Raw genomic sequence first — 27,831 nt, 5'->3', positions numbered from 1 at the left:
ATGTCCCGGATCGCCCGGAGCGGTTGCGCTCGGGAGAAAAATCCAAATCCGGGGAATCAAGAGTGCAGTCGATCGAATAAAATTTCAAAACGTATATTAAGTTGACCTGGATCGAGGGCCACGCTAAGGGGATACCGCGGCTGAATCAACAATAAGTCGTGGATAATATTGACGTCGACATACCTGTTGGTTTTATCCACGGTTTTGCGTGTGAATGCGGCCCTATCCTCCCACATCTCCCTTGAATGCCGTCGTGGTTCTTACGACGCCTCGCAATTGTTGTTATAGACGTTGCGAGAGACAATAAAGGAGCTTTCGCAGAGAGAAACTGTATGGCGCATCGCGTATTTTCATTCGCTTCTCAATAAAATTCCTTAGAAGCATTCCGTAATACGTAAATATACACCAACTTCCTATCTCTTACATAATTTTCACAGTTATTACTTATTATACTTAAAGAATCTACGTTAACTACATGATGCAAATTTTATGCAATTTGTCAATTATTTACTTCATTCTTAGATTCTGTACTGCAGATTTTTTTGTATATATGAAGCAAATAGCAATTTTAGCATATATAAAGCATTGCAATGTAAGAATTTCATAAAAGTTAACTGTAACTGCGTTTATATGCATTTATATGCATGTATTCAATAAAACGGTATTATGAAATAAAATAAACACGATATGTGTACAAAAATATCTTATATTTCCTTTTAAATGCTTTTTTGCCACAAAAGTGCAAACAACTTCTTTGACTGTAAAAATTAATGAATTAATGAATAATACAATAATATAAAAACCGAATAAAATTGTGTAAAATTCAATGTAGCTTGTAGGTTGTAAGTAAAGTTAAGTAAAATTACCATAAAAAGTAACATTTCGCTGAAATAAAACTGGAAAACAATAAATAAAATAAATAAAATTAAACAAAAAATAGGAGAATAAAAGAAAAAAAGATAAACACAAAAATTAATAAAATTAATATTAAAATTTATGCAACTTTCTTATTATGTTTAGTAGTTAACAAGCCCACATTTTTACCTACACTTTTTTGCTTTTAGCATATAAACTTTACCTCTAGAATTTGCCGTAGAAAATGTTGATTTTCCTTGTTATTGTCATTTTCAGGAAGCAGAGAGCGCCATCGGTAACATGAACGGCCAATGGCTTGGTGGCAGAAGTATTCGGACAAATTGGGCCACTCGCAAACCTCCCGCACCTAAATCCGAAGGTAAGTACCTTCGTATTTCCATGACCGAGCGTTTTGTTGCATACAAGAGTGTAGCATAATGCATGATTATTATCGTGATAAATGGTTTCCTTGGTACAGAGCAGGTGAAAGTATTCAATTGTCGTTACAAACGAACGCAAGCGCAAATCAATGTGTATTACACGTGTTACGCAATCTTTCATCTAAAACGAGTAGGTTTCACGGTAGATTTCTTATTTTACCACCTCATTTTCTGAAATTTTACAGTAGTAGAGAATGAAAAATGCAGTATAGAGCGAGATCCATAATTATCATGAATAGATATTATCAATGAGCAAAATACAGAAATCGCGAGAACTACTACGACTTTGTGAGATTCGAATTTCAAACATTCTTCTCGAAAAAAGAAAGTATGTTAAGTACAAGTTTTTGATGGCAAGAGCTGTGGAAGTAATTTTGACAAGCCCAGCAGATAGAATACCGTAACGACACAATTTCGGAAAAGAAAATCAAAGGGTCGATACATATTTCCAAGTACTCCGTCAAAGCGTTATATTTACGTCCACGGCATGCCCCGTCATGAATACCAAACCCGCGCTGCTAAATTAAATATCGCGTTCGTCGGTCGCGAATGCGGAAATTTCGCCGACGCAACCGGAATTCGATTAGGTCGGCGAAATTCTACCGCGCACAAATGGATGCGCACGGTCGCGTTATTCTGTGGAGTTCGAAAGGTCCGCCTCTTGTGCAACACTCGGTGAGTCGTTCGTACAGAAAGCTTTCACTGTGCCATTCAGGAAAGCTCGAAACGGCTTTACCACGAGCGGTTACTCTGCAAAGCGGGCTCTACAAAGGCAACGCTAGATGTTCGAGTGTTTGTTAATCGATACCTTGAGATGGACTCAAGAACCTTTTTTCAATGGACCGAAGGCGGAAGAAGGAAGAACTTCTACTCGCGTCGGACTATCATGTTCCCAGAGTACTGAGATTGATTTCAAAGCCCGGCAAGCGACAGTATGGATCCTGTGAAAATTTCCCGTAGCACGATGGGGATCAACAAATATTTTCTTCTCTCTCTTTTCGAAAATGCGTTACCTAACGTCTAAGTCGTAAATCGCACGTACTTTCAAACGTATCAAATTCAGATGACCAAATACAATTTTAACAAAAGAGAATTGAAATTATTAATGAATATATCAAATTTAGAAAAAAAATAATAAAATATTTTAAAATATAATAATATAAATATATTTAAACTCAACGACAAATTATAATATTATATATATATATATTTTATTATGTATATAATAATAAATTGATTTTACTAATAAATAAATATAATAAATATTAATCAAATATCTCCGACAAAATATTTGTATTGAAAAAAGAAATGAACTCTCTTTGCTTATACAGCATCATTGCGGCCAATGAATGAGTTGAAACGTTCCCTTTCGCGATAGTAATTACTTGTATAATTAGGATGGTTTGAGACAACGGCAAGATGAAAGCCTTAGCTCTTTTAGTAGGGATAGTAAGAATCCAATTGAAGTTATGAACTAAACGCATAATGAGCTTGGAGGTAGCACACTCCGAGACCCCAAGTAAGTATTATTATATTATCATAAGCGGCTCTTCGTCGCGCGGAGTCGAGGACTCCATCGTCCATCCTTGAGAGTCACCCCCGACCCTTCGGCTAACTAATTTCATTCCGCAAGTCTTTAATTAGTATTCGTCGCGAGGCGTCCAAACTTTTTCACTAGACGAGGGCTTGCAAACTCGACCTACCCGGATTGTTCACCCGTATTTGCATAGGCCAAATTCGCAGAAAGTACTTTCTTGCTGGCCACCTTAACGTGGTTAATATTCCTTGGCGAACGTATCCTAAATTTCTCATAAGCGAAAATAATGATCTCGAAGAAATTCACCTTGTTCGTCTTCTTCCCCTCTGTAAACATCCAACGTTCGTGACAGTCTCCAAATGCGTTCTCGCGATTAAAAACACGACCACGTGTGGAGAACTAATTTTAATTTATAACTTTTATTCTCCTTTCTTAACTCTCTTTGTGACCGAAACTATATATCTGAGCTTTCGCAATAAAATCTTGCATCGTGCTCAGTTTATTCTGTATTTTATTCGTAGCGTCTCATTTTCTATTGTATAACCAGTACACGTGAATGTAATTTACAAATTTATTTTCATTTTGACCTTCAAATTCTGGCACAATATTAAGATTTGGAAATTCGTGATAAAGACAAATTTTTAATTAAGTTAATATCTATGCTTTTTTAAATTAAATTCGTGTAGAATATAAAAGTATATATATATATATATATATATCGATTATCTTATTACATGAATACTTTAAATTCTACTTTTAATTAAAGCAATAAAATTGCAAACATATAGAAAACGCGCTCATATTTTAAATAGTTCAAACATTTCCATATATTTGTAAGAAAATTGAACGCAAGTAAATGTTATATAATAAAAATATCTAATTTGATCTATTTCTTTGAGTTCAGCTTGTGCTATTGTTTACAACAATTACCATCTAAGATTTTAATAATTATTTAAATTTTAAAGTAGTAATTAGTTTCGATTCACCAAATTGAATTTCAAATTTAATTATCAAGTAATCTCGGAAAACTTGCTTATTCTTTAATTATATTAAATTTTCTTTCAATTTGAGTTTTACGGTCGTAAAACATTTAAGAATCTTCTGACACACGTGTTTTTTAAAAAATATTAAAACAGTTATCTATTTAAAACTTCCTACTTCTTAAAGTGTTTAAAACTCTTTTTATTTTAATCACTTTTAATAAAAAATTTTAATTTTCTTTTATAAATGGTTTACGTACATATATCGAATAAAGAAATACTATGTCAAGTACGTTATCCGCATGAAAATATATAAAGTCTTATTGGCGATCTTATACGAGCTCTAACAAAAGTCTCGAGCTTCGAACGGGTGAACGACTTGGCACGCTTCAGGCAAATTCTTATATTGTATCGATAGCCAATCGTGTTCAACTGAGTACGTGTACTCAGGTATATTCGCGACATGGATTTACACACTTCAAAGTCACCATTTCGCATAATATCGTCTACGTGCGCCGTACCATTGAATAGTAACTTCATGCAACTGCTTTACAAAAGTTAACAATACGCAAAGTGGCATAACTCTTGCAATTGCATAACCAATTCTGTATATAAAAAAAACATTTAAAAATCTTAAAATTAAATAAATAATAGATTTTGTCTTGTTTTAAAATACAACAATACAAGAGATTAAAAAGAAAATGTTATTTAGTCTTGATTAGTGTGTCTGTACTCGTATGTGCTGTCAACTATACATATTTTTTTATTAATTAATGTACATTCTTAGAAATATATGTATTAACTCATATACACTTAAACTCTGACTAATTTTTTATTTAATATGAAGTTTTTTAATACAATGTAGCGATAATTTCGCGATATATTCCCTCGACGTAAATTAATAGAAATACAATATAAATGTGATTACACACCATATTATTCTTGACAAGTTACTTCATTAAAGAATGCAATTTTTCGAGGGTTATTAAAGTATTTTGCGTGGAATTTTTCGCAAAAGGACCTTTGCGCCTATAGTACGCACCTGCAACCTAAGAGTCTTAGATAGAAGAGCTTCATATTTTCTGGAAAATGGTTCCTTGCGAAGAAGATGCATATATCCATGAGCACGACATAACGCTTGGGACGTGAGAAAATATCTCGACGACATTTCCCAAAATTATAATGAACCATTTTTTTCAGATAAAAAAATTTGTAGCTGAATAAAGAATATGTGTCGTACTCCTTAATATTTTTTAAAGTAAAATCATAGTCTAACGATATGAAAAGTACACCATGAATATTTTTGGCAATAATTATAAAGTAGTCTGGATAATATTTTTAAAACATACAATATCACGTTACATTAATTTTTTTTTTGAGTTTATCTAAAAGAAGTAACTAATATTTTTAATATTTAATTACTAAACTGCTATAATAAATATATATCATTAATATTTTTATTTAAATGTTTCAAATTTTGGTATGTATCTCTTTTTAAATTGCAAACATATTATTTCTTTTTTATTTCAAACTATACTTTTTTTATATATCGTAAGGGCTCGTATAAAAAATCATTAATGTAAGATTAACCGATAAAACCATATTTAGTTAAACTACCCTTTTTATGCATCATATTTTATGATGAATATCAAACGACGTATACAATTTACCGTAATATATACCGGAGTATGGAGCAAACAATGCGTGAACTCGCCCACCTGCGATAAAATATGATATCAAAAGCTTAGACCGGTAAATAAGTTTGAGCAAAGGATAAAAGAAAAACAACGCCGCGGAAAATGTCGGAAGGCATCAAGCTCGAGCTACAACGCAGACGCACGCACGACGAAACGCATTCAAAGAAAACAGAAGTCCCCAGTTCAAGTTTATCGGCTGGCATTTTACTCGGTTGAATTACACGGTAGAGTTTATATGGCCCCGTACTTTTCTACGCTTCACTTCGGTATCTTTCCGACAACATCTCAGTTGGTTGTGCCAACTCTCATCTGCAAATCCAAAATGCGGTGCACCATAACCACTGTGCCAAAGCTGATCTGCATACCCGAAAGGGACGGGATGACGTTACGGCGACTGTGTGTATCAAAGCTTGGATTATATATACTTTGACAAACATCGACAAGGCAGCTATCACGCGAATAAACAAACGAAATCGACACAATTCATTTTGCATCGCGCGCGAACATGGACACGATACGTTATGAAGAGGAATGCTTGAATTTCTGTGGTATTTACCTTGTAAATGAGAAGTAAAGTACAGTAGCAAGGATCTGGTGTAGGTAATATCAATTCTTGGTTATAATATTATAGAGGAAAAAGAAAAAAGAAAAGAAAGTTAGGGAACAGTTGGGTCGTGCCAGCATTTAATTTGACTGAGTCCCAAAGTTAGCCGGCAACTGGGCCAATATTTTACAGCCGTGGCAATTAGATAATTTTGCGGTCAGGCAAAAATATGATTGCTGGCGTGTGAAAGGACAAACTTGGGCGCGGGTTAATGTCGAAAGTTTGTATCGCCGTCGACGTCGGATCGTACGTAGTCAAACCTTGCGAAGGCACCAAACGAAACGATGACATACATACATATATTTGGCAACATGATATATCACAATAAATGTAGTATTCGTATCCAAATCGAATGAATTTTTATGTTTTCATAACTTTATTTCCACATAAAATTTTCGCGCTCCAATAACAGAAAATTGTCATTTATTTTTGTTGTCAAAAGATATGTTTCAAATTCACTTCTTCTATTTCAAAGGGTAACACTTTTGTCATATATTGCAAAAATATTTATTTTATAAAGGCACGCGCGTTACGGCATGTCCTAGAAAAATATAGATAATTACATTGGAATTTCATGCATCGATGCAAAATACTCGTATTTCACAAAATGTGGTTACATCGTGGTTACATATACCACAGTGCATTTTATTACTGAGGTCTCAGTAAATAAGAGCCGAACATGAAATGTATATTAATGTGCGTAGCCATTTTGTATGATTACTACCTGTCCCCATTATTAAATAACGCAAAATGCACGCACCGCACATAAAGTTTCTATAAACTAAAGCACGGCTTATACATTTCAATAATGTACATTAAAGGTCACGTTATGCATTGCAATATTATATAAATATAATAACAAAGAAATAAAATAAAAAGTTGATCAATTTTTGAGCAGGCATATAATATATGTATGTATATTATAATATAATTTAAATTACAAAATAATTTTTTTACATTCACTAAATGTATACACGGAACAAAAATTTGTTATCGAATAAATAAATTTCTAAATTAACAGAAGATAGTGCTACAAACGCTTTGTGTAAAAGAAACCCGATAGATATTATATAAATGCAATTTCCAATATAACTGTTAATTTGAAATATATATATAATGCCATTATAATTTCTCTGATAATCTCTTTGTTATTTATGCACATTTGTAAACACTTAAATTTTACATCAGTATTTGAATATATATTATATAATGGAAAATGCGAATAAAGATACGAAACGAGACATAATTCTCTAATAACCCAAGTATCCTCGATTTTATTTCAACACGATCGAATTTTACGTTCCCTATTAACGCGTTTAAAATTTTCGTTTGTATACATAGCAAGTAAGAGAAAGACGGAAATGCATTCTCGTTTAAACGAGATACTTCATAATATACAAGTTATAAAACGAGAAATAGAGATCGTATAATTATTATGCGCATTGATATATCACATATTTGCGCCGCGTAAATATCCATTTAAATATTTATATCTTGTAATTTCGAACGTTGCGAAAGCGATAACGCGGAATCGTCGGTACATTTACGTACGTTCAGAAATTGCGAGCAATGTGTCGTACTGAACGGCAATCTTAACACATCGGAAGGCTAGTCCGTCAAGAGCGACGTGCAGGCATCGAATAAGCAGCGCAATCCGTTTGCATGAGTTAAATGTCGAGTCGTGTTGTGTGGAAACACACGGCAGGGCAGGCAGGGCAGGGCAGGGCAGGGCAGGGCAGGGCACGGCACGGCACGGCACGGTACGACACGACACGCTTACCGACGCTAAAGTGCGCAAGTATACTCCGTGTTAGATGGGGGGATCGCGATGCATTCTCCGGCATCGCGATGCAGCAACGTGCGCACCGTATGCGTGCCGTCGGTCGATGCTATGGATTGTCTACTTGCAGGTGGTCGTCAGTGGCCACCGCAGTTAAAGCGGCCAAGAGAGTCGAGAAGTCGGGCCAGCCCCTTTAAATTCACCCTTCATCTATATCGCCATACGGCCTTAAGCGAGGGCCGAGGGTGGTTCTTATCGCACCGCGGACCTTAACGCGTTGCCGGGCTTCTATTACGTGGCTGTTGTCGGTGCTTTTCTCACGATCGAGGGGAGCTGAGAGTTTAGACGGAAATCTCCAACAACTCGTCGAGTCCTCGTAGAAGTGCTCGACTGTGCTCCGTATTAAATTACACGGTGATCTTAAGCTCACTCGGTTTAGAGTGGGACAGGCTGTCGGATGGATGAGTACGTATGGCTTTTGGTTACAGACACGGAAAAATCTTGTCTCTCGGGCATCCCTGCGCGTCCTAAGATTGAAGATGATGAAAAACTATTATAGAGAAGATTGCTTTAAAGCAATATAACTTTATTTTATGCGCGCAATGCGGCGTAACATCTAAGAGAAAACAAAAACCAGGTGATTCCCTTTAATTGCCAAATACGAGGCAATGTCCCCCGCGGCGAATCTTTTTATCAATTATCGGAGAATGGGAAACGAGCGCGCGCATCCTGACAGCGTATGCCATCGACTGATATCCCATTGGTTAGCTCTTTGTCAAACTGTCACGGTTTGATGAAGCTACGCGAAATCAAAGACCAATTTGATTTCAATTAAAGGTGTCCCGCTTTCGTGATTTTCTCCGCAACCTATCCTATCTGCGCGATCCATCCCATATGATTTACAACTGCATCCAGCAAAAGTCAACGAGCAAGAGCACGATTGCTAGCATGGCCGCGCATGTTAAAATCGTTAACTACCGATAATTACTTTTATAGCTCAAGGGTCGAGAGTCAAGTACTCTTCTCTTTCCTCCCTTGGGCAGTACGCCCTGTTAAGTATACATCGCTGTATACATTTAAACATATGTATACGCAACACTAGAGAAACCTGATAAAACGTCAACAGACGAAACTACCAACCAACAAGCGTCCGATATGTTATGTATGTCCTCTCTCTCCCACTTCTACTCTTTCCTCTTGTATATCCTTTCCTTGTGTATTTTCAGTCCATCCATCCTCGCTTTAGGCTGTAGAGAGTAGAGGTTCTGCTTGTTGCATCGACGGCCAGCCGGTCGGTTGTTCCGACGAGAGTTTTTGATTGGCTGCCCGTATCACAACAGCCCGCGGCTAAGCGTACATCGAAGCAGCATGAATAGTAAATTGGTTGGAATTGCCGCGAAACGGGAAGTTCATATCCCTTAGGAAACGAGCCACAGGACGTGTGTACTCGGCATTTCAAAGCATTATCGCACTCTTTGCGATCAAGCGCAATGCAGACACATCCTTCCTGCACGAATGTGGAGAGAGCAATCGGCTTTGATATCAAACCGGTAACGTGATTAGTATCATCCGTCGTCCGGGATTATCCATCAAACTTCAGATAACGCAATTTACAGAGTCTAAAGACAGCTTGTCATAACCATAACGTGATGGAAACGGATCTTATGTATTTCATCATATTTCGTAACGCAGGAGCAATACCTAATAATAACTAAACATGATGCCAAATTTGATCACGCCTGATTACGATCATAATTGATTTGAAGGATTTAGTATTGTAATGTGCTGAATTAGATAGACGAGAAAGAAATACCGTTAATTAAAAATGAAATTTTATATTCCTATGTTTCTCTCTCACAGTTATTTCTCTGCAATCTTCTTTATATATAACATATACACATTGAAATTTCTTAATATATTACATTTGAAAAAGATAAAATTTTGTTATTAATAATTTTGATTTAAAATACTTAAATTTTATCATGATTGAATTTATAGATAATTGACATAAATTAATGATTGCATAAAAACATAAATTAATAATCGCTTGTGAAATTTGATCGGCCTGAATGTTTAATCATTATTGCCCTAAATCTTTCATTATTCTAGATTAATAAACATGGTGTTCCATAATCAATTTGTAAATTGTTACACATTTTGAGTGTATGATTATAGATCGTCCAACTAACTAGAGCATATTCATGATGTATCCCCATTATCGTATATGTGCTGCATATATATACATATATTCCATATATGTATATTGTGTCTTGCGACGTACGCAAATATGGCATATCACATAATGTATTATTATAATGTGATGTTGAACATCAATCGTCATTATTAGTATCCCAGCATTTATTCTTTGATTTAAACAAATATGCAATATCGTAATTTATTCTAATATTATCGATTTTTTTCAATTACTAATGGAGTCAAAATCATGAGAGAAAAATGCAATATAATTAATTAATTATACATTATAAGAACATAACAGCTCTTGGCCTATTTCTCTTTAGTAAGATTATTATATATACTAAATCGATTTTTTGATATTGCTCGCACGATTTAACTAATCGGAGGACAAAGATGCCCACAACGCTTGCGAGCCTCTTTAACAGATGAGTGGCAATTTCTTTCTGCCCCAGTATCTTCCAGGGTCACTCTGACTTCCTGACTCGATAATGCGGTGAGATGTGAAACTTTTGGACAGAATACGAAATCCGTGCGTGATGCGAATTAAGAGCGCAGCTGTTCGCAATACGACGTAGTCACTGGAGAAAAATGCGGTGTATCCTATAAAAATTAATCTAAAATAGACAGCGTAACCACTTGTACCATATACTTTCGTGCTACAAATTGAGGGAAATTGGAGGCTTTGTTATCTACAATTGATTTCAGGCGAGGTTGAGACCCTTAGCGTTGGTTTAAAGCTTCAATCTTTTTTCGTATTTTGTTCTTTCCCTTCTTTCGCTTTGTCATTTTACAAAAAAAATTTAAAAAACAGAAAAACGTAAACAAAAAGAAATACTAATTATCGTTGATAATAAATATGCTACTCATATAATTAAATTTAATACATATATATTTTAATATTATGCTTTTATATTAGAAACTCGACAGCCTTTAATAATATTCCAAGTAAAAAAATAAAATAACTTGAAATTGTTTTAAATTTGTTAAGGTTTAAGATAAAATACATAGTGTAAAAATTTAATAAGATTATTTTTTTTCTTCACAAAAGAAGGTTAAAGAAATTAGTTGTGTAATTATATAACTATTATATACTTTATGTGTCTTCTCTAAATTTTACAACTGTGGCATTAAGTTTGCAATTGAAGCGGTTACTTATTGATCACAGAACATTAAAAGTCGACGAAAACGACTTGTATTTTTCATTGTCATTATAATTGCACCGAGTTCGTACTCAGTGACCCGTTTCGAAAGAGGTAATGTTCCAAGCCAGACTGTGATGTTACACTGAATCTTGTAGGTATTGTTCTGAGGAATACCCACACTTGCGAAATGTATTTCGCGCAAGAGGCAACGCGCGCGTATCCTAGTCGTGCATCTTCTCTTGGCTGTGTGTACTAACAGCAGTCGGTCGTTGCAAGATCCATTTGGTCGTTAAAACACTTGGTCTCTTTTTCCTATTGCATGTCCGCAATTCAGAGCTATTGGGAACAATCTGCCGTATTGATCATCCATGCGTTCCGAATTTCATTTAAGTAATGGGAATGCTATTTGAGAAAATATGGATTTTTAATTTGAAATAAATATTAGTGCAAATATAATGTATGTTATATATAATTTGATTTCGTTTCAATTGAACCGCACGGTTAAGCCGTTTAGAGAAAGGGGGGAGGGGGGGAGGGAGAGGAGAGAACAGTAAGCTGAAAATTAATATCTATGATTGTCTTGAAAATAGTAATGGCAATTTCCACTACAAGAGATTCTCCGTTTAAATGCACTTGATTAATTTTATTGATACGTTTAGATATCGGCGTGAAAGAAAATTGAATTGTATAAGTTTAAGAAAAAATTTTTTTAATATAGTTTAAAATAATATTTTTTTTAATAATTTAAATAATATTTTAAATAAGATTAAAAAATATAAAAGAAAAAATATATATTCTTTTGTCACAAATATAGACTCTTTTACATTATTTAAATTAAAATATACAACATAAAATTTTCATTTTGCTTAATAGAAAATCATACAATACGTGGCAATAAATGATGCTGCGCGTAATTACAATACATAATAAAAGATGAATTGCATGTTTTCCCATGAATTGTCGATTTGTTTTGCTAGAATATTAAACATATTTTAATAGCATTTAAATAGCATACTGTGTTATGTCAACATACTTAATACATAGAGACTTATCTGAATCGTTAATTTTGTTTTTAAATCAATATTTTAAATATTTAATTAATTAAATATATAAAACACACACCGCTTGGCAGATTATCTCTTTATTGAGCGATAAACCAAAATACATACAAGTAATATATATATATATTTTGCTAAATTTAAGACAATTCTCGTTTTACTATAAACGTATAAACAAAATGTTATGCAATTAAAATACAAATTTTGTTAAGAAAAAAACTTTTTATGCGCGTCAGAGGATTTATACCGATAGACAGCAAACGAAAGTAGAGTGACGGTACCGTGCTAAAATTAGATTTCCGTAGTCCGAGATCGATCGAGTTTACTCAAGAGACGGTGTACGCATATGGCTGCCCTGCTTCAATTCCAAAAACTTTGACGATTATACAAATCGTGCCGATAAACCTACTTCGTCCTCGCGCAATTTCGCCTCCGGATTTCCGATGTAAATCGGCGCTCGTTTGTCCTCTCGACGACGTCTACTTCAGAACGATTCGACCAATCAAGATCATACATCACTTTCAAAAGGCACAAATGCATGAAGCGAACGTGTATGTTTTTACATATGAATCGACCTGGGAAAATTATTACGACAAACACACGTGAAATATAGCATTATGACAAAGCACAAATCGAAAGGGCAAACAAAACGGGAGACAGCTGCTTGGGATTAAAAAATTATATGCACTAATATCAAGCTAAAAATATGTGGGCATCAACAATTTATTATCCTAATACTCAATATAAAAACAATGTTGTCCAATATTTATCTTGTGTAGAAAAGAAACATTACACGTTACATAAGATTATATTATCGTATACGAAGAGAAAGAGAATCTAACAATAAAATAGATCTCATATATTCTTTTCTTGTCTTTAAATCATAAACAAGACGTGAAATAATTGATTAGATGAATCAGATGCTAGAACACCGGAATTCAAAGCCATTTCAGTATTCTTTTCCATATATCCGGTGTAGTGAAGTCAACGGCTAGACTAGACTATCCAGCTCACGTAAAACAACCGCAATTTCGCGGCCATTTAATCGTGAAAGTGGTCGAAAGTAAATGATGGCAGACAAGCGCGGGGGCGGATAAGGCGGTGATTTTAGAAAGGGATGAGCGACGTAGGTGCGAGAACCCGCGTGGAAAGATAGATTGCCGGAGAGACCGAGCGCACGGGAAAAAGAGCGGGAAAGAGACTCAATGTTTGTAGTAGTAACTCGTGAGTAGTTGCCGTGCGAGTCACCGCTGCAACCACTAACTCAACCCCCCCGAGTCCTCAACCAAGCAATCACTGCTATCAGCACTTCGGAACCGGGACCGATCCAACGGTAATACACTCACCCTGAGTAACGTGTTTTTACGAACATCTCGCCAACGCCGTTTCGCATGCCCGCGATGGATATGACAATTGCACAATGCACACGAACATACGTTCGCAGTAGAATACATCTCACCTCAGCGCGAAAATTTGGCGCGGGGTACGCGTATTTCGTTTGCACGAGTCTGCGAATATTCGACTACAATGTTTCTCCCTTCTCTATTCTTTTCGTTTTGCTTGATGTAACGATAAAATCATCATATTATTATAAAATCTATTGCGATAACTAAAAATTCTCAATTTTATATTTCTTTTGACCTAGTTTCGTATGATAAAGAAATATTATCGGCAACATCTATGTCATTACAAACTTCCAAATCTGTCTTCAAAGTTAGATAAGATAATCGCAATAGAAATTTCTCACGTACGCGCACTCGCTCGTGCATAATTGTCTCTCATCTTCTGATAACCTCCTCTGTTACACGAAGGGCACGTAATAGAAACCCGAATGATCGGGATTGTACAGATTTTTACGAACGGTCAGTAGAGTAGGAACACGAGGTCGTGCACCGCGCTGACCAGTAATAAAATAGCGACAGCATCGTATGTAAAAGCCGGACGTATAATTAGCCGCGCACACGAAATGAAATTCCTGAGGGCTGCCGCCTGCTGTGAACATACTCTACTCTACGATTTGGTGAGATCAGGTTCGAAAATGGAAGAGGTGCCGAACACGTCGGGTAGAAGGTCGAGGACGAATGGAGGAGGTGAGCGGCAAAAGGGGTTGGTTGGCGAAGGATCGGTGATAACGGTGGTGGCAGCGGCGGCGGGGGATGCAGCCTGCGGAAGGCTTGCAGAGATGCGGATCGAAGGTAATATAGGCACACAGGCGAAAGGCGAACGAAGGTGCAGAGAGAGGATTGGTTTTTCCGTTTCGGCGAGGCGGGAGACCATTTCGTCGTCGAGTGCGGAACGCTGTTGAACACCCCCGTGGCTCTTTAAACGCTCGGATCAGTTTCTCTCTCACCCTGGATCGTTCTGTTTCTATCCTCGTCTCCCTGTCTCTTTTTTTTCGTTCTTTCTCTCTCTCTCTCTCTCTTTTCTATCTCTTTTTCACATTCGGCTTAATCTAATACGGCTCACCTTCGCGCATCACCTTGTGCTTATCTCCGATTGTGTTCTTTACACCGTTTATATATCCGGTTCTCAATCCTCGCAAAAAACTCACGTGGCGGATTATCGAGATGGTTCACTTAATAGGATGATTTGCAACTGATTGAGCCAACAGGAAAGTAATTTACAAAAAATCTACAAAAAGCATTTAATGAAAAGATGCAGAATTTTGTATCTCTTATTCGTGTTTATATGCATGTATGTAAATACAATTAATGCGCGTATATGCTTGAAAGAAAATTTAATAAAATTGTTGGCTCAACTAATTACCATATATTAATTACGAGCGTTATCATAATTGAAAGGCGCAAAACCGCTTTCATCTTCAGTACATATATATATATATATATATCGTAGTTACGGTGGTTTATCTAAGTATCAGGGTTATGTATACATTCCACACTTCTAATTGCACGATTCTACGGACGAACGATATCGTACACCACGGTTTACACTACGAACTTTTGAAAATATTTAGCGATAAAATGACCATTCAAACAAATTGATTAAAATAAAATAATATTAATATAGAAACCAAGAATGCCTAAATACACAAGTGTATATGCATTGGATGCCTTTATGGAGGCCGCCAATTTATTAGGGCAAGTCAGAGAAGGGCGAAAGCTCGAATTTATGCCGCGACTACAAATCTTGGCTTGGCCCGACTCAGAGAGAACGGGCTTGCGAATCGAAACGGAGTAAAGCACTATGCTAGACTCAATTCTAGAAACTACCTCGACCATCGGATATCGCACTGATTGATTACGATAAAAACATTTCGATTAGAAATCTATAATTCGTCACAATAATTAAAGACAAATCTGATGTTTGATTTTTTCGTAGATTTGTTTTTCACAATAAATAATATATAATAAATTGCATATTATTATCAAATATAACGGTAGCAACTGTGAACAGAATTATAGTTACGCATTCTAAAAAAGAAAAAACAATCTCTCTTGATTTTATCTTTAATACTTGAAATTATATTGTAATTTGTTTCAATATAAAAATCAATTTGATAGAATATTATTTTAAATTAAATGATAACAAAAAATAAAATATACTGGCTTTATTTAAATTTTGTAAAAAGTCTCTAAAAATTCTCTGATTTTCTGGATATTTTTTTTTAATTCCAAGTAAAAATAATATTTTCATATTTTTTTTAAGATTTTACAACTTTCTCTAAAATAAATTTTTTTATTACATACGTTATCTAATGTTTTTCATTTATATAAAGAAAAAAATAGCCTCTTAAATTGCAAATGCTAGATTTATAAATGTACTAAAAAACCTAAATAACTTTCATAAGATAAGCATTTTTTAATTATATAACACTTCCATTTCTTTATCACTAAAAATGTACTTCATATTCAATATTATGTTAAGACATTGAATATATAAACAAAATTATATATTTTAAACACATAATTTGTTTGGCTGGCTGATTGGTATGTGTGAAGCGTTTTACTTTGTGAAAATGCACTAATTGTTAAAAGTGACTTTATTTTTAATAGTTCTAGCATTTTTTCACAAATTAAACAAATAGAGCTAACCATTAAATTAAAAAAAATTAATATTCAGGACAAATCGGGACGCTAAAAGTTTCCGCTGCTTCTTACTTTATTTATCGACGACTTTTTAAACATTTCTTGCCAGATTTTAAGCGTTTAAGAGTTTCACAATAGTTCTACAAAAAGTTTTATGCGTAAAAACATTTTCACATAGATTTTTCCGGGAGTAGACATCCTGAATACAAAACAAAAGCGAAGTATTAATGAATACAGAATATATTTATAATCATTAATGCTTTTTTTGCCATATTAATGCTATCACTAATGTTTAATTTTCACATTAAAATATAATTAAAATTGTTACTGATTACAATTAAAACATAATAGAATTGATAATATAAAACAAAACTTGGATAATTTTCATTAATTATATTACTTAAGTCGTACAGTAAAGCAAATGAAAATTTACATGGTTAGTATAGAGATAGCGACCCGACTGTATGCACAACAATTGTGATAGAGATATAGGAAGTACGAAACAAGAGTCATAAATAATAACCGAGTAACCCTTTCGCATAGATTTGGATGCAGCTCAAACTTCGGTGTGAGCATGGGGTTTGAGGTAAGGCTTTTCCTCCAAACGAAACCGCCTACCTCAAGATTATACGGGAACTTTAACGGCCACGGTTACTCAGCCTTCTTAGCAAAGTATGGCAGCCGTGGTTTAGCTCGCAGGTTTATTAGTCCCGATAATGTCCCTGCGGAGAACACACGCGTCTGTGTTTACTGTTAGGGTCTACTTGAAGATATGGGCTCTAACGTGGTATATGCGCTTACAACAAATGTATTTGCATTATGCATCTGCGTCTTCGTGTGAAACTTGGATTTGTACGAATCTATGCTCTGTAGTCGTATCTTCGAGTAACATGAGAAACTTGATTTTAGCTTTAATTGCATGATCTCGGTAATTTATTTGAAAGATTTGATTTATCTCTTTTAAATATTTATATTTTATATTTTTAATATAATCCGATGATATTTAATGTGTAAATTTGAAATAAAAATACTAATTAATTAAATGCATTTTCTCTTAAATATTGAATTATATATATATATATATATATATATATATATATATATATATATATATATAAAATTTATATAGAATTTATAAAATTTGCCAATTGTCATTATTGGTTATTGTTATACATGTAAAATATTATTTGATATCAGTATTCTGATAATTTACAAAAATATTTTGTAATGTGTGCACATAAACTCGAGAATTAATTTAATTAAGCTTAACTTAATTAAATCTTAACTGAAAGTGATTCCATTATAACACTGTACGCTATAAGTAGATAGTAAAAGTTATAACTTACGGTTATAACTTACATGCAATCTCATCGTGTGCGTCGATATACGGCTATACTATCCATAAAAAGACGCATCGTACAGTTTATAGTGTAATCTTGAGAGATAGGGGAAACTGGTCAGGAAATACCTAGTTTTTGTCATTATGAGGAGATCCATTAAATTGTCGTTAGTGCCGTAGCGGCATAAGGATGTACAAACTATCGTCACAATGGTAAGCAAGTGGGATAAGAAGAAAGGGGAATATCTATTCAAACGTAGACCTTATTTAATGTAGCACATTTGTACAAAGCCCTCATGATCGAAAGCATTTGCTCCGCCATTCTTCACGTCCCTTTTATTGTATCGCGAATTTACGCTTTACTAATACTAGTTCTCTGACGTATAAATCTAACGTCAACTTGGCTAGGCTCATTTATCATATTAAACGAAAAATTCTCGATAGTTTTTTTTCTAACAATTCCACCGTGTGTTATAAAACTTTCATTTGAAAGATCAAATATATATACTTTAGGAATCGTTTTAATACGCTTCATGTATAGGAACAAAAACCTATTGTGATTATTTAAGCGTTATTAATATGTGTTTAAATTAAAAATTATTCCATACAAAACTGTTTACTGCAATTTATAAAATCTTGATAACAATGACCTGCAACTATAACAAATGTCGCAAGTAATTTTTGCGACATGCATAATTAACATTGTAGGAGTACATTCCATACAAATCGTCGATACGTTATTTTTTTTGCGTGTGTCGTTTTAACACGGATATTTTGCAGGAGGATGATACGTCGGGAGTTAAGGCCAATAGCAAAGAAAAGAGAGAAAGAGAAAGAGAGAGGTGGTGTGAACATAGACAAGTGTGTAAGTGTACCACAATCAAAGCAAGCTAGCTACAAACGTTATCTAATTTACCCTTTATTAAAAATATGTTTTTCGTACTTTTTTCTTACTTCTTACCTCTTTTTAAATAATTATACTTCGCAACCTTTCAAATACCTTTAACATTATTATTATTATTATATATCTGTCTATGTTGTATTTATTACTATTATAATTATTAATCATTCTCTTATCTTTCCATCTTTTCACTCTTCATACTTGTATACATTATTGCGTGGAGAAAAAGCACTGCTATATATCATTATAGCTGTAAAATATTACGATAGATCAACCGGGAATATATGTAAAATAACTGCCACTTCGGCATTAATTGCGCGTTGATTTAGAGTAATATTTTATCGCTTCTATATTTTTCTTCGTATACATACAGCCGTTCTCTCTTTCGTTTACATTTCTTAACCACGTCATCGCATTAATGAGCGCTTAAAATAAAACAGTAATAATGTATAATCATAATACATCAAATATATCACGCATCTAAATAAATTTTATAATTTCTATTCGTAAAAAAAATCAATATTTCATAAAATTATGTTGTACAAGAAAAAAATTATAGCTGCACCGATGTACCTTGTTTTATAGAATGTTAGATTTTACATTTCTATTCGTGTTTCGTTGTGAAAAATATTTTCTGTTTCATATCTATTTTTCTTTTTTTTTTTCTTTTTTTTTTGAAAATCACGAGCGAGTGAACTGCTGTTTTATAGTACGACTAGTGGTATTAAACTAAATTGGTAGACTTGTGTCATGGTCTTTTATGTACGTACATACATGTATACCGAGTGCGCACCTCGGAACGTATGCACGTATATGCGTATGTAGTGACGTCGTTCCAATCTCGTTAAAGTATTTTTTTATGTCGTAACGTTTTATAATACAATTTGTATACATTGGCTTTAATATGCATGCTCATATACTTCCCCTTGTTTGAAAAGTCTTATCGGACCTAAGGTATTCCAAATTGAAAAGAATATTAAAGGTGTATGAATACGACAAAGTGAAGTACAGCGGGAAGAGAATGAGAGGGGAATTGTACAGTGAGCAAGGTAAAAGAAAATCGAATCTCTTCCTTCACTCTTTTCACTCTATTTTTCATATTTCTCATTATTTAATTTTCCATTCTTGTCGATATTTTTACGTAATTTGGTTATTATCATCGGAGTGAATCAGTGCTCGGATTTTTATAAGAGAAATGGAGTTGGTGATTGTGTGCACAGCGTTTCTCCATCAACTTTTATCCATGATATCCCATTCATACTTCGCATACTTCGCATTTCATTACTCTTCTGTACTACGTACATTCTTTCTTAATACATGTGCACTTTTATATACTGTGCACTGTATTTCGTTCAATACTTTCCCTATTATATTTTCCGCTAATGTTACTATTTGTTTTGAAAAGATTCTAATTTTTAATTAACATTATTTTTAATTCCAAATTATATATATATAGGCAACTAACACAATACTAAACATGCAAACGTAATTCAGTAATGTAAATCACGAATAGACATAAAAGAAAATACAACAGAATAATAAATATATATCTGCACATAAGAAATTAATTAAATTCATTTATTGAAATTAGATTTATAAGTTTGTTTTACGAACTATGTACTTTTCGCTCTTGCAATTTTTCCAAAAATTTAATATCGATGAATACACAGGGCACTTAGCAATGGTTTAAACGGCTCTTTACTAAAACTGTAGATAATGTAACGACAATCTAAATATAAAAAAGCAAAGTATTTGAGAAACAAAAACTAAGAAGTTGTCATTTCGTTCAGTTCGCTTTGATTTGCATAAACGACCAGAAAGTTACGAATGCAGCATCAGTCCGAGCATTGATTATTCAAATATCCACGGATGTTCGAGAATAAGAAAAAGGAGAACGACTACGAGGACAGCCAGTGTCCACTTAGTGCTCGCTACCATGAATTTAGTCGGGACGAATATTGGCGCGCTACTTGGGTGACCAGTGCCAACGAAACTTCAAGTACCCGCGTTATTTAAGGGGATACGAGATACGTACATTCGAGTTCTATCGTCGACCACTAGAGATTCCATCCGCCATAAAACGGAGAAAAGTGGAAACTTCCCTTTCGGGAGAAGGAGAGAGCGAGGAGATATTGCAGAGGTCTAAAGCCGCCCCGTTCTTCCCTTTTTTTTCTTCCTCACTTCAGTGTTCCGTACCCCTTTCTCTCCTTTTTTTTTTTTTTTTTTTTTTATTTTTTACTTAAGGTCGGAACTAGCGCGTCCGGATTCCGGCGCGGTCGGAAAATTTCGAGTTTACCCCCGAATTTCTTGTTGATCTTTCATCTCCTGGCTCTCGGGAGCGGCGAGTTATCGGAAATTCAGTGAAGTAAAAAGTTACTAGATTCGTGCGATAAATCTAGTTATTCGATCGCCAAGTGGTTCTCGCTAGATAAGAATAAAGTTTCGCAGGAATACGCCGGAACTGCCGTTGACCCGACATATAGAACTTCGATTTAGGCACGTTCGCGTAATCAGCTGCCTAATGAGCCGAATCTAGAACTACAGGCTGTTTCCATAATGGCGGATCTTCGACCAGGCACGTCCGAAGGATCATAAATCACAAACCATTTTCGAAGAGGGGGCAGAACTAGCGAATTTAGATATTTTCTTGCCGGCACAAATTCTTGTTCAACCGGGAATACTGAGATATATGGATAGTTCGTCGATAAAAGTTTAGAGGAAATTTCTACAGAATTTTTAGTCGCTGTAATACCGTTGCTACAGCACTGGTATGTGCTCGATACTTGAAAGTAGTTACTTACTTTTATTGCCGCGCGTAAACTGACACGTAATTTCTGCAAGCGCAGACTCTCGAAAATGTCGAACTTTAAACATATCGGTTGTATGTGAAATTGCGACTATAATACGTTGGTAAATAGTCTTCTCAAGACTGTGCAAGTCGTGCAATCACGTTAGGGTCAGGAACATATTAAGACTTTAAATGTGTACGACGCATGAATCGACCACTTAAAATGGAAACGCTGGGAAAGTCATGCCTGAGGAGTTAAATTGGAACAATCGTACACTCAGTGGAATCAAATCAGTTTGAATCGGTATAGTCCAATTGCCAGAAGGAATATTTCGATTAAGAAACTAAGAATTTGCAAAGCGAAAGTAAAGCCAATATTAGAAAGCAAGGCGTTAATAAATAATTTTGAGAATTATAATTTCTCAAAAGTTTTTGTTGCATTTCTGCATGGAAATTCTGATACTCACATTATAATTTTACCGAAACTAGGATAAAGCCTCAAACTTTATCAATTGTTTTTTTTTCGTCAATAAATATTAAGTAAATATATACATATATATATTGTATATTTGGCTCATATCCTTTTCATTATTTACATTTTCTATATTTAATATTTTAATATGTTAATGCTTCCATTAAAAACGACGAGAAATTTTTTAATTCACGTTTTCTTATAACACTAACTTAAATTAGGATTTAAATTTTGATTGAAGAATTACTTAATTGTATATATATCTAATTATTTATATATATATATATATATATATATATATATATATATATATAATAGTATCAAATAATACAAATATAATAGCTTTATATATTATAGATGACAATTTTTATCCTGTTCACATCCTGAATATATATAATACAATACATGATATTTATCATTTGTCATATATCATTATTGTATATCTCATATTAAAATCAAAAGCTCAATATAATAAATTTCGATAAAAATCAGTATATTCTTTCATGTAATATTATTCTACGTCCAACTTCAGTTTTGCAATCTTTCTTTTAAATCATTTTTTCTTCTTTCGTGGAATTTCTATACAAAAACTATTACCATAGATCTAACAACAACTCTTAAATTTTTAAACTAGATATTCTTGATACCGCTTCAATATCTCGAGAGCAATTCTTTTAACCGATCCCTGACATCTTAAATCTCGATATCTTCTTCCGCTTAAATCTCAAAAACTGCGTCCACTGCGCAGACAAGTATTGACAGAAAAGCAGTGACAGCCTTTCGTGTCGCTTAAAATCCAATATGAAATTAATATTCTACCGGAAGCAATTTATTACAGTTCTAAAAGAAGGATATGAGTTATAGATTCAACATCCTCTTAAAATAGTGTGTCGTAATGTTTGTTATATGCATCTTTTTTTTATCGTGATATAAATTATTTATAAAATAGTTAATATAATAGATTATATGTTCAAAAATATTTGATCTGAGTTTTCAACAGAATCGCTTATATAAATTCAAATTCACTATATATCCGAGTTAAAATTTTATTTTCCGATAATCTGACAAATAAAATGTGACAAATAGAGCGAGAATGAATTAATATTTTTGAAGATTTAAATTTTTCATATTTAATCGAGCTACGAGAAATTTATTTGTTCATATTATATAATGAAAAAACTTTGCATGTTCTGAGTAGGATTATAAAATTGCAACAGTTAGACAAATAGATATATTCCTCTTTTGTATGATAACGTGATTTATCTGCATATTTATTTGATATATAAAATGCTTGCTAACTTGAAAGTTTTGTAACTCACAGTATGATGTACATATATAATCCTTGAGCAGAATTATTTTATAAATTTAATAGTATACAGCGTAAATATGTGTTTAAGTGCTTTGATATAATATATTTATACATATTTATTGTACAATAATTAACGATGATTCATATAAATTTGATATTCAAGCTCCTTTTTGAATTAAAAAATAGTATTAGAACAATAAAAATTAATAAATTCGTCAAATTAAAGAGATACATATAAAAAAGTTTTAGAATATTATTTAAAATATTCTCTTAGTAAAATAAAATAGATTTTACTTAGGATAAAATATGATATTAAACGATCACAATATCACGATGACAGAGATATTGACTCGTTATACCTTATCGTTTATAATTCTCAGCTATTAATCCGCGAAACGATCGACGATCAAAGACGGCAAAACTATTAAAAGTTCCGTAAGCGCCAGAAGCGTAGATATTTCAATTCTTTTTTTGCGAAATAAGCATTTTTAGAACAAAATTTTTTTAAGCCGAACATTAGATATATATATATATATATATATTTTTTTTTTTTTTTGTTCATATATATATATATATATATACGGCAACGACAGGCAAGTTGTGCCAACATTCCGAAGATACTGAGAATAACGTTCGCCAAACAATAAAGAGATAATGCCGAGCTTTGAGAAAAGAAGAGAACGTCCCTCGGTAAGTTCTTAACGGGACGTTCTGCCGTTCTAGAGAGAACCTTCTATCTCCGAACGAGGCAATTACAGGCCGTGGTTTACCGGTCGCGTTTACACCCGTAGCCTGCCTCCACCGTATAGGCTAAGCTCCACAGTACGATCGTAAACTTAGCTGACGGGGTTCAACCTCTTTGGCATTGGCGTTCGATATCTCGAGCAGCTCGGGCGTCCTGCTTCGACCACGTCGTGAAACCCGGTCGACCTCTTTCATAGTATCAGTAAAAGTAATGCCGACAGGGACGAGTGGGGAGGTAAAGGATACGTGAGAGATCTATCGCGCGCGTCGAGGGAAGTAGATACTTTCAATAATGGTTTTCCCAAGGCCCCACATGCGTGTTGTTTCTTATATTGCTATCGGGATCATATACGATCACCGCTGGATGTCGCAAACGGAATAATCATTTCACTGCTCGCTGATCGTTTTTTGATGAATGCCTCTGTACGCGCCGCTTCGATGCTACTCATTCTTTATGCGCCAATCATGATTACAAGCGAACGGGACTTATACATCAAACAGGACAATTTTGCCGTATTGATTGATAATAAAATAAACGTAGCAAAATGTAACACGACGTGCATAGCCAATATTTTCTGAATTCGTTTCCTTAATTAAGGAATCATTTTGCTTGTCGTAATTTATAGCAATAAAACATTATTTTACTAATGTCTGATACTAATGAATTAAGCGCAAAAACTGAGAAAAATTGGTACGCCGATGTTAAATTAAAATAGGTTGTGATATAGCGAGCGTTATATGTGTACATATATAAAGTAAACTTATTAAACTTCCACACAATTTCGAATTTTATATTCGCTAAGAGTAATTAATCTCCTGGCATGAACAAAATCAAAACATGGACAACCTAGTAAATATAATTTAAAAATTCGCAATACAAAACTCGTTAGCTCATACTATAATTGAATTCTCACAATAAATGTTTTTAAACCATTTTATATTTTTCCGATACAATATGCAAGAATCCTGTACAAATAATCATTTATCAACAGTTTCTATTATGAGTTTTTATTGTGAGTCAAGAAAGACAATTTATATTCAGGAATTTGTCGTAGCTGCAATTATTAACGCTTGACTCGGTTTTACTTATACTTATTCATATGTTCTACAAATGAATAGACATTAAGATGTGCCATTTTTTTGTCTCACAGCGAACGCAAAGCCGCTTACGTTCGATGAAGTTTACAATCAAAGTAGTCCGACCAACTGCACGGTATACTGCGGCGGATTGACCAACGGTTTAACAGAAGAACTCATGCAAAAGACGTTCTCGCCTTTCGGATCCATCCAAGAAATTCGAGTGTTTAAGGATAAAGGCTATGCATTCATCAGGTAACTATACATTTTAACGTTTTGAACCGATATATTCACATACATTAATATATATTCTCACAAACTTGCCTGTCACTACTCATTAAAAACAGAAAATCGTGTTTTAAAAAAATGTTTCCTAAATAAGATTTATATATCTATTATTAAATTTCAAGAAAAGTGTAAAAGAAAAAATATTTTTTTCTTTTACATTTTTCTTGAAATTTAATAATAGATGTATAAATCTTATTTAGGAAACATTTTTTCATCATAATAATTGCATTAACACTGTGATATCTGGTAAATTTCAAAATAAAATTTCATTTATTAGGTATTTTGCAATTATTGTTCTCATTATATGTAAAAAAATTATAATTTTTAATTTTGAAATCCCCAAAGACCATCAACATTATTGAAACATAGGACAGGTACATATAGATGTATGTCGTGAACAGTAGCTTTTCAAATTGTCAATGTAATCTGAAGGGGAGAAATTCCCTAAGGCAACTATAGATTACTGACATTCTGAATCAGATTGTCGTTTACTATTTCGTGAACGTAGAATGCACTTTGAAATTGACTTACGGAAACTTAATCAAACAGTTTCCATGTATATGATGTATGTTCACATATATATATATATATATATATATATATATATACACACACACACACTATATATATATTTATAAAAATAGTACATATGTTTATGTAAATGTATGATGTTGAATATGTATGATTCTTAATCTTTCATTTCAACTTTTTTTAAATATAATAAAAATAATTTATACATTTTTAATTTTATGATAGCATTAACTATGGAATAAAAAATAAGCTGTAATATTAATAGGTATTATTATGCTAATGGGATATTGTGTCTATTAATATATAATCATGCATATTGCCATGATGCACTAATTATTTCGCTAGGGTCTTGCGGTTTTTACCATGGAGTTACTGAAAAATAGTAATTGCTCTAGTTATTATCTTTTTGCTTACATAAAATTTGCTATCATAAAATTAGTATAATATTAACAAATTATATTGATAAATATATTGACAAATTTATCATGTGCGATTCATATAAATTTACATTTTTACGAAAAAAGATCCGTGTATTAAAAATAACTGACAATACTTAATTATAGTTGGTTTAAAACATTAATGATCATTCATTTTTTTATATGTTTCTAACATAAAATAAAAAATATCCTTAAACTACTAAATTAGTTAACAGTTCATACTGCTTTATATTTTATTTTCTAAAAGATGTATACTTAAAATAACTTTAAACATTCACTTTCTTATTTCTTCCATGTAAAAAGTTTGTGTGTATGTGTGGTGTGCATAAATTTTACTATTACATAATCAAGTAATTTATTACATTAATTTATTTTTTTCTGATAAACCAATGAATATAAGTTTCACGGATTATCACTCCACATCTTAATAAATTGACGTAATTGAAAGCCGTTTTATTCCATCATCGTTTAAATTGCAAAATGATTTATCGATCACTAGATTTCACAAAGAATACTTAAGGCTAATCCTCTGAATGTGAAGAATTAAATGAAACTTTAGTATGAAACCTTTGAAACCATTTCATTGATTATATAATCAAAGTTCGTTAATTACTCAAGCTTTTTACTGCCTTATAAAAAACGAGATATAGAATAAAAACTTAGTCTACTATTGCGATACATTGTTGTACATTTAATCGAACTTTTATTTAAGTATTCCTTAACGATATGTCATAATAACTTTATAATTTTATCTTTATTCTCGAGTTACTCAAATACTCAAGTCAGTCGCGTACTGAACATAATAAAATTATCTAGAATATTGAGCAAAATAATACGTGATCATCTCTAATTAATTTGCAGAAATAAATATATATTTTTAGAAATATCTGTCTTGAATAAAATAAAATGATAATGAGATCAAATATAATTTTAGCAAAAGTATTATAACAATCGATTTTGTCAGGAAAAAAGTTACATTATCTTTAAAATAAATTTATTATTATATAATATTTCTCAAAGCCATTACCCTAGAGTGATATGATATGCTTACCTGAATGACCAGATAAGTTTATCACAAAATCGAGTTACAGCAGATCAAGTAGAATCAATATTTATATGTATATAAGGGATAGAATTGCATTAAGCGATTGGATTTTGAGCATGTAACATGGTAGTAAAACTTGAAGAAATTTTCAAAATCATGTACGATGGTTGGTGGTAGAGTAATGCGAATTATCAAACGAGATTTTACGAAATATTAGAAAATCACATGAATAGTGCATCAATACCCACCGTCGCCTGTGATTTATGGCACGAAACGCGAGAACATGTCGGGTCAATGGCAGCATGTCGGACTCATCAAGCTCGGATCGTGGCCATTTCATTAATCTACCCATTACATCCACGCAGATCATATATTTCAGTTCAACTTCACGTATCCGACAAGATCAGTTATGTTTGTTTCAAAAACATTCATAAAGAATTGTTAAATTCAAAATAAAAATAATATTTTGACATACACATATATATATATATATATATATATATATATATATATATATATATAAATTTGCACATAGCAAAGAATTATCATAATAAAAAAAAAAAAA

At 33.2% G+C, this 27,831-nt stretch overlaps 1 protein-coding gene and 1 long non-coding RNA gene across 10 annotated transcripts in view; one reads left to right on the top strand and one right to left on the bottom strand.

Annotated features, from left to right (window-relative positions):
- The window catches only part of LOC140672173 (uncharacterized), a 166,678-nt gene that overhangs the window by 107,260 nt on the left and 31,587 nt on the right, over positions 1–27,831 (bottom strand). The window lies entirely within an intron of this gene.
- Positions 1–27,831, top strand: part of LOC140672167 (nucleolysin TIAR) — a 411,431-nt gene that overhangs the window by 370,342 nt on the left and 13,258 nt on the right. For all 8 annotated transcript variants that reach the window (XR_012047840.1, XR_012047841.1, XM_072904062.1 and 5 more), the window contains 2 exons: positions 1,132–1,234; positions 25,040–25,220. Coding sequence is in view for 6 of the 8 variants with exons in the window: in XM_072904062.1 (XP_072760163.1) it covers positions 1,132–1,234; positions 25,040–25,220 (284 nt within the window). In the remaining 2 variants the exon portion in view is untranslated. The remainder of the gene's footprint in view (positions 1–1,131; positions 1,235–25,039; positions 25,221–27,831) is intronic.

This window comes from Anoplolepis gracilipes, chromosome 12 (assembly GCF_047496725.1).
Source record: "Anoplolepis gracilipes chromosome 12, ASM4749672v1, whole genome shotgun sequence".
Taxonomy (NCBI): domain Eukaryota; kingdom Metazoa; phylum Arthropoda; class Insecta; order Hymenoptera; family Formicidae; genus Anoplolepis; species Anoplolepis gracilipes.
This window is presented reverse-complemented; position numbering and strand designations above follow the sequence as displayed.